This window comes from Drosophila tropicalis, unplaced genomic scaffold (genome assembly GCF_018151085.1).
Source record: "Drosophila tropicalis isolate 14030-0801.00 unplaced genomic scaffold, ASM1815108v1 contig_845, whole genome shotgun sequence".
Lineage (NCBI taxonomy): Eukaryota > Metazoa > Arthropoda > Insecta > Diptera > Drosophilidae > Drosophila > Drosophila tropicalis.
The window spans coordinates 2,988,327-2,996,561 of NW_027173338.1; the positions used below are offsets into that span (position 1 = coordinate 2,988,327).

The 8,235-nt window shown below is 34.1% G+C and overlaps 1 protein-coding gene across 1 annotated transcript; it reads right to left on the reverse strand.

Moving 5' to 3' along the window:
• Positions 1–1,744: 1,744 nt before the first annotated feature.
• On the reverse strand, positions 1,745–2,086 carry halo. Its single transcript, XM_068294818.1, has one exon. The coding sequence runs from the start codon at positions 2,084–2,086 to the stop codon at positions 1,745–1,747; it is 342 nt and encodes a 113-aa protein (XP_068150919.1).
• Positions 2,087–8,235: the final 6,149 nt, after the last annotated feature.

Genomic DNA, 8,235 nt, shown 5'->3' on the forward strand with positions numbered 1-8,235 from the left:
TCAACCACCCGCATGTGTGGTGACGCCTGCTTGTAATGTGCATCTGGTTGAAAAACTTTGCCAAATCATTAAGAGATGCACTCAAATGCCGAAGCAAACCTGCAAATGTAGGAGCGGTTAGGCACTCAAAAGGCGGAACATCATCAAAATCCTTGCAAAAAGTTCTCGCCAAGTTTACAGGATATATGTAAGTGTGTGTGTGGGTCTAGGTGTCCATGTGTATGTGATTCTAATAGCTGTTTGTGGTTTTTAATTTTCTTTTTAAGAAAATTTGCTGTTAATTAGCACATTTCTGGCACACTTTCAAACTTTAAACGTTTTATCTGAGGCGCCAACCAGGTTAATTAAAATTGTCGCGTTCCATTATGTGACTATTTGTATCTTGGGAAAAATCCTTTGTTGATCTATCTCGATCTATCAGTTGATATAAGCAAACATTTTGCCATCGAAATAAGTTTTAGGCCGCTGTAAACAAAATTAAAATCGATTTTATCGTTTTTAATCGGTTGACTTATATCAATATTTAGATGATTAAGTTCATAAACAAAAAAAAAAATAAAAATGAAAAACCAACAAAAAAGAAATGATGTTCTGTATCTTTGATTATCCCGAGAACTCTAAAAACAAAAATAAAATATTTTTATTAACATTATGACTGCAAATGCTATTTCAAGTTTCATCTTTGCACTCGAGCTTGTGTCAACATGTGAACGCATCATAATTATGCAATATTCCTTCATATCGTCTAATGTTATTGAGCCTCTATATGTATCTGTCCATTTGCCATACTCAAACCACAAGAACCTTGGCATCGATTTGGAATATCCCTCACATCTTTCGCTTGCCCGTTCCGTACAAAGGAGTTCGGCCATACATAGATATTTCTCATCTTTCATTACTTCAGCCAATTGCTGAAAAATTATACCCGACATTTGACTTTTATGACTGTTTAATTTATAGAGCCTTATAAAGAAGACTCCAAACTCCAGTGTTAAATCGAAATTTTCGTCAGTAAGTTGAAATACTTCACCAAGTTTACAGGGATTCTGTGTCCAAGAGGGTGGACGAACTTTATTCGTTTTATTCGATATTATTCTACTTAATGATGGATCTAGCCTGAGAGACTTTTCAGTCATGTTACCATTCGTTTCAATATATAACACTTTTGGATATTTGATTACATTATGCTTATGGCATAATTGTTGATAAAACGAACAATTTATAGTGCCAACTGTAACAGGGACATTCGTTTTATCCAGCTCTTTGGCCAATGAGTGCAAGTTCATGCAATTTATACAGGTTTGAAAATAAAATTCGACTAGCAAATTATTAACCAATGATAGCTCTTGAAAATTGTTGGGATTTAAATGGAGTATGGGCTGTGGATCCTTCTGCTCCTCGTTTTCATCGTTTAAACTAAATATTTCTCGGGCTATAATACAAAGAAACAGACAAAATATCCATCCGTTTGTGATCATATTATCTTGGGTATATGAGTTTGATTTGAAAAAAAACAAAAAAATTAAATTATGTGCTTGAGTTTTTTGTTTATATAAATTTCTTTATTTAAAAAAATTGGCTTGTAGATATTCAAAATATTGTAGAGTTTTAGAAACTGATATATGTTTTTTTTTTTTTTGTTTTGTTTTTTTTCTTTCTTATTTATAAAGACATGCTTGGAGTATGTGTTTATCATTAGGAATGATATGAATATTTTTTTGTTTTTAGATTTTCACACAGTATTTTATTGGCTGTTCACATGTTGCCACTTGACCTCATTGAGTTTACGCGGATCAATGTTGAGGCCGAGCTTCTCGAGTTTGCGCACTTTGCGCATTTGTTTGGTCAGACGTCGCTTGAAGACAATTTCACGATTTAGATTCATAATCTCAATGGTGTCGTATTGTCTGATATTTTTGATGGTTTGCAATATCAAATTATCCGTCAAATGCAGCTTAATGGTGGACATCTTCATGAATGGAGCATCCCGGCGTCGCAGCTCCTCACGATACGCGAACAATGTATAATGCAGTGACGGCAATGTGGGCAAAGGACGTTCCAATTGAGGGAATAGCAATTCGGCCATGATTATCGATTGGACTGAAGGTTCTACTATTACGATCCGTATGCCTCAACTGTTCTGAGTGCAATGCGTTCAGTGAGTCGAAATCTTTCAGTTTTATATGCACAGACACTTGCTTCTGCCTACCTGCTTCAATGACAAAATCTTCGGAATCTTTTGCCACCGGCCATCGTCCCTTTTCAAGGGAAATCCCAGCAAGGGCAGCTGGCGCTTAGTTCGACTACCTGCTGCTTCCCGCTTCCAACAGCAGCTGCAAATGACAATTTCTCGAATTTTTGGGCACGCGATTTGTCTCGGAATTTCCCATTTCCAATGCTTTTCAGGCATAACACGTTTGGTATTCACCAGCTAAATAGAAGAAACGGCCTGGACTCACACTAGAGTTGTTGCGATGGTAAAATTTTAATGAGCTCGTGACCCAGAATCGGCAAAAAAATGCCAAATAAAATTGTGTGTATGTGTATGTGTGTGTGTGTGTGTGTGTGTTGTTTTTGCTGTGCCCGTTTTTCGTCATTTTACGGCCATTTGAAATGTGTTTCCTTTGCCGTTCTTTGAGCCACGTTTTTCCATCTTTTTTTCTCTTTTCTTTTTGCAATTAAAATAAATTGCATTCGCTCAAAGAATAGGTGAGGGAGTAAGCGGGCAGTTGCTAGAGTTGAATGCGTTGTCCGATGTTTGGTTTTGTTTGTTATGTAATACACACACACACCCACACACATGTTTCACCTACCAGCAATGTGGGTTCAAAAATTGCACTTCAGCAGAAAAACTACTCATTGGCCCTTTAAAATGGAGTCACATTTAATTAGATTCCTTTAAATTAACTATTACAAACTCCTGAAAGTGTTACCAAGTTCCTAAAATTGGCTAAACATTCCAAAGAAATCGGTTTTACATTTCGAATATCCCTTCTCTTAGAAAGATATACATCTAGAAGTCTTTCTGGCCTTAAAGGATTAAGAGGATTTGAAATTCCTTTGAAGTAATTAAGAACATTTCAATGATTTGCTTACAAGTAAATGAAAAAGTAATTAGTAAAAGAATTCTATAAGAATATGTCATATGTTGGAAGTATAAATATTTGAAAACGAAGAAAATTGTTATTTCATACAAAAACATTTTACCGAATGAATGAAATAGAAAAGGTAATTATTAAAAAAAGGCAAAGAATGCGTGTAAAGTGTCAAGGAGTTAAACGAAATATTTATAAAGAAGTCATTTGTAATTTGGAAACCTTTCTATATCTGTTATAATAGTAAGATAAAAACTTTTGATTTTCATTTTTAAGGACTGACACGGTAAGAGATCGGTAACATAGGATCTTTACCGATTTACCGTTGAAGAATGTTTTGGAACATTTATATCAATTAGAGGCATGGTGTTTTAATTAAAATGTTTACAATTAAAAATAAACACTGTTTATTTCATCTTAATAGTTATAAAAACGAATGGGTAATAGTTTTGTTTAATTTCATATTCGATTTTTTATTTCTTTAAACGTGTGGTAAGTTCGAATGGTGATAAAAATTATGTTTCATTTAACTTTAATTATTGCGAATGAAAATTATTCCAAACTTTTTGGATTGATTATATGAATATGTATAGTAAAGTTTGCCTATTTTAAAGTTTCTTGCATTTTTATTCTTAAGTTAATTGTGATAAACTTTGCGGCAAACTAACATATTAAAATGTTCTCCTTTAACGGCTCAAAGTGTTAATTTTTCAAGTTTTAATCACTTTTAAGAATTCCATTTTTAATGTTTATATTGATTTTTATATAATTTTCAGCCGTTCCCCCACAAAATAATTAATTGACATAAAATGTAGTATCAATTAATTATTCTTTTGTTAGTTCATTAAATGTAGCCAGATCGGAATCTTATATATATCTTATTTCTCAAAGAAAATCAATATGTGAAAGTACAAAAATAAATATTTACATATACTTAAATTTGCTTATTTTGCATAATTAACCGATCGAACAAAAGAATTGTTGGCACTTTTATTGTTTGGCATTTTGCCAATGCGTTTAATTTGCATATGCAATAGTGTCCTTGATGTCCTTGTCCAGAAAGTCAATATTATTTCATTCAACAGACTTCTTTTGCTTTCTCTTTCTCTGTCTCTGTCTCTCGCTCCCCTCTTTTTTTTGCTTTCTCTTTGGTGCTTTTTCCATTTACGTTTTTGTTGCCTATCATGAAACAAAAGATGCACATGTCGGACGGCAGCCGCAAAACGGCGGTAAAAATGCTTTCAATTAATTAAACACCCAAAACGCGACACGATAATAAAAATGCAATGCGATGGGAGTGTGAATCAACTGAGGCATCCAAAGGCAGCAACAATATTCCGGCCTCAATGTCCACCCTTTCGCCTTCGAGACCTTCTGGCGTCCACCATGTTGGCATGTACATTCGTGTGGCATGTGCGGCATGCAGCTCATTAATAATACAGATAATGTGCGTATGTGTATGTGTGTGTGTGTGTGTGTGTGTTGGCAATCATTTTTCGGTGCATGCCACAGCGGTTGCTGTGATTAACACATTGGTATGTCAGCAGTAAAATCCGTGGGATGAGACCAACAGCCGCAAAAGGCTGTCTGAGTAGGCAAATGCAAAATTGAGCGAAGGGAAAATGGTTTGACATAACCATAACTTGTTTGATTTAATCTTAGGTCTATTTTAATTTTCTCATATTTTAAAACTACTTATTGTTAATGCTTAATCTTATTTCTTCAAATTTTGAGAGATAAATTCCCGTTTATCTTGCAAAGATATCTTCAATGTTCAATTTATCTTAAGTTTTCTATGCTGATTGAAATATTTATTTAAAAAAGAAATCAAATACAAATTGGTCTCAAATTTCAGATTTCATTAAACTAGTCTATACATATATCGACGTTTTTGTGTTTTATAAAAATTCCATAAATCTGATTCTTAAAACCCATTTTTAGTTTTTGTTGTAATAGGCTGCATTTAACAATCGTATAAAACATGTTTAACTAGTCAAATCTGTGTATCATTTATGTCATGTTTAGAGGGACGATGAATCTCCTGATTGAAACACTGCTAAGACCGCCAAGAGCCTTGTTAATGGCCAATGCCTGTTGTTGTTCTATTTTAGTTTTTCAGCTAAAAGAGGTGAATATATTTCAGATCATATCTCTTTGATACAGCCATTACTTTTATACCCATCATTTGGACTACAACATATTCTATACTTTGTAAGAATTTACTCATCTTGTTGGTTTTGCTTTTGCTTTCGTTCTTGCTTTAGTGCATCATTAAATTAAAGTCTGGATATAACCATCATCAAATATATAGTGGTTACTTCCAGCTGTTACAATGGAGAGAAGCTCGTAAAAATTCTGCCACTTGACCATGTCCAAAGCCCAAAGAATTTGCCCAACGAAGCGTTTTATTTATGCAAAACGGAAAACTGTGTAGGGGAGGGTGAAATTGTCAATGGGGGAAATGGCCTTCAGTTAAAAGTTGCTACTTAAACCACCATATAAATACATATAATCCTTAAGTAAGTAAGAAAGGAAAATATATATTTAGATAGAGATGTATCGTGTGGGCAAAGATCAAAAGCATATATTAGTATATGCCTAGAAGGCATTTTGTATTCAATTCGTAAACTTCATTTGAATATTTTCTAGTCTACCTGATGACGATGATGATGATGATGTTGATGTTGATATTTACAGGCATATTCAAAGAGTTTTTCTTTTTTTCAGGTAAGGCAAGCACTTTCAATTGAATTTACTTCGTACCTAAAAAGGGAAGTTGGCCTGAAGTCGCTGATGCGGTTTTTTCTTTATTTGGTAAATCCATCAGCCAGCCACCAGTGCAGAGAGTTGATAAACTAGTATGGATGGATGCTGCAATGTTCTTGTTTGCTATTGCTGATGTTGCTGCTGCTACTGTGTGTAACCACAAATTGCAATTAGTGTCAGCGTTTTGCAAAAGCGTAAAAGGGAGACTTTTCCTCGACCCCAAATACCAGCAAGAACCTCCATTTACCCGCATCGCATAGATCAAACAAACTCACCAATTTTGATTGATGATGCTGGCTAATTTGTGCATTTTTTCCCCCTTTCTCGTTTCTCTCTTCTTGATTTCGATTATAAAAAACTTGGTCAGAATGTGAGTATGTCGTCATGGTTTTGGACAAAACAATTTCATTATTCTATTAAACATAATTTTTCAATTACGCACAACAAATATATAATTTAAATTTATCATGGCATTCGAGCCAAATGCAAATGTTATTGTCAGAAATTAGCTCATTAAATTCCAAAAAAAAAAAAAAAAAAAAAAAAAAACAAACAGCATATAATTTCCCCACAAAATTTGGTCTCTGTCATAAAATATTAGGCATGAAATTTATGTCCGCAAATATGCATATAATTTTTTGGGGTTTTTCGCATTTCATTTTGCTGTGCGGTTTACTGTCTATTTAACCAGGATATGGCATAATTTAGTGACATCAAGTTGAATGTTATAATGAAATGTTACGAATTTGTTTGGTTTTGTGTTTGCATTTGCATAGCGAGGGGAGAATGTGGAGTATTACAGCTTATACGAATATTTCTACTCTTCATCGGCTTTATTAGCCGTGCAGTGCTTCAAAGTCCTAACATGATTTACAAAGTAATACATTAGATATAGTAATCTCAATGGTTCGTGATTATTGTCCTTAGGAAGGATTGTTGGCTGGTTAAAAGGTGTTCTTGGTTAACATTCTAGGTAAAATGGTCTGAAATGAATTTTCCAATATCAGATTGGTGATGAATTCCATGAAAACTTGACTTGATCAAGGTAATTTGGGTTTACTTTAAGAAAAACTTCCCATGCAAAATATAACAAAATTTTAACAAGGATCGGAAAATAAAGAAAAAAAGGAAAATCTCATTTCAGCACTCGGCCAAAAGCATTTAATACTTAGTTAGCCTTTTAATGCATTTCATTTACTTTGCTTTCTTTTAAACCAAATCAAGGTTTACTTAATTTTCTGAATATGTTTGTTATGCAAGCTAATTTGTATTGAGAAGAAGTGCAATCCATATCAATGACTGAGAGCTCAAGTTGATATAAAATGCTACAATATTCTTTAATCAAAAAGAAGAAGCGCACAGGACAGGAACGAAAGAAGGAAGTCGAAGTGGCCACTGAATGTGCTGTGAGCCAGCGCGCGCGTATGTGTGTGTGTATGTGTATGAATGGGTGCGTGTCCTGTCCATTTCCATGTCCGCGTGCGGCCATAAAGCAGCTCGTAAATTTCTGCACACTTTGGCACGCAGAGCCAAGTGACCCATCCACAGGCCATCGTCCACTAGCCACTCTTCTCTTCGACTTCCACTACCACTCCCACTTCCACTTACTTCAGTTCTTTGTTTTCATTGTACTATATATTTCTTAGTAACATTTTTTTATACACATTTTTTCCGCGAGACCCTTTCGCATTGTTTTTTGCTTTTTTGTATTATTTTTTATACGTATTTCTCTTTTTTTTTGGTTTATCTGTTTCGGTTGTTCTGGCTCGCTTCTTTGGTTATTACGCAAATCCTTTTGTTGCATCCTCGGACCGTGTCCGAGTCCTGTCGCCCATGTACGCGAGTGAGAGGGCGTTGAACAATAGCTGTGAAATAATCACTTGCCTGTTTGCACTTTATTAAGTGGTGGCAGCAGCAAAATAAGCACCAAAACTAAAGACAACTGAAAGGGGTTTTAGTTGGTCAAGTTGAATGAGGGAAAGGTTTAAGTGATTCTTTATTTATTGGACTTTGTTAAGTTAAGGATTTGAAGAGAAAGAAAGGATCATTCTTGGTAGACTTAAAAGAAAATTTATGGAAAATTAAGCTATGATTTTTAAAGTTGAAATAGTTAAAGAACGGTTGGGAAACTTTTTTTTTAAACGGCATCATAGTTATAAAAATGTAACAGATTTTGCTGTGGACACACTAACTGAAAGATGATGGTTGAAAATCATTATCATTTACTCCATAAATACAAAATATTAAATTGTCCTCTCTTCCCATAATTAAATCCATTTGAATTCCACAAATCCTTAAACCATTCAAGAAACAATTTGGTATATTTATTTAAGTAAATTTTTTTCAATGGAAAACTACTTAAACTAATAATTTT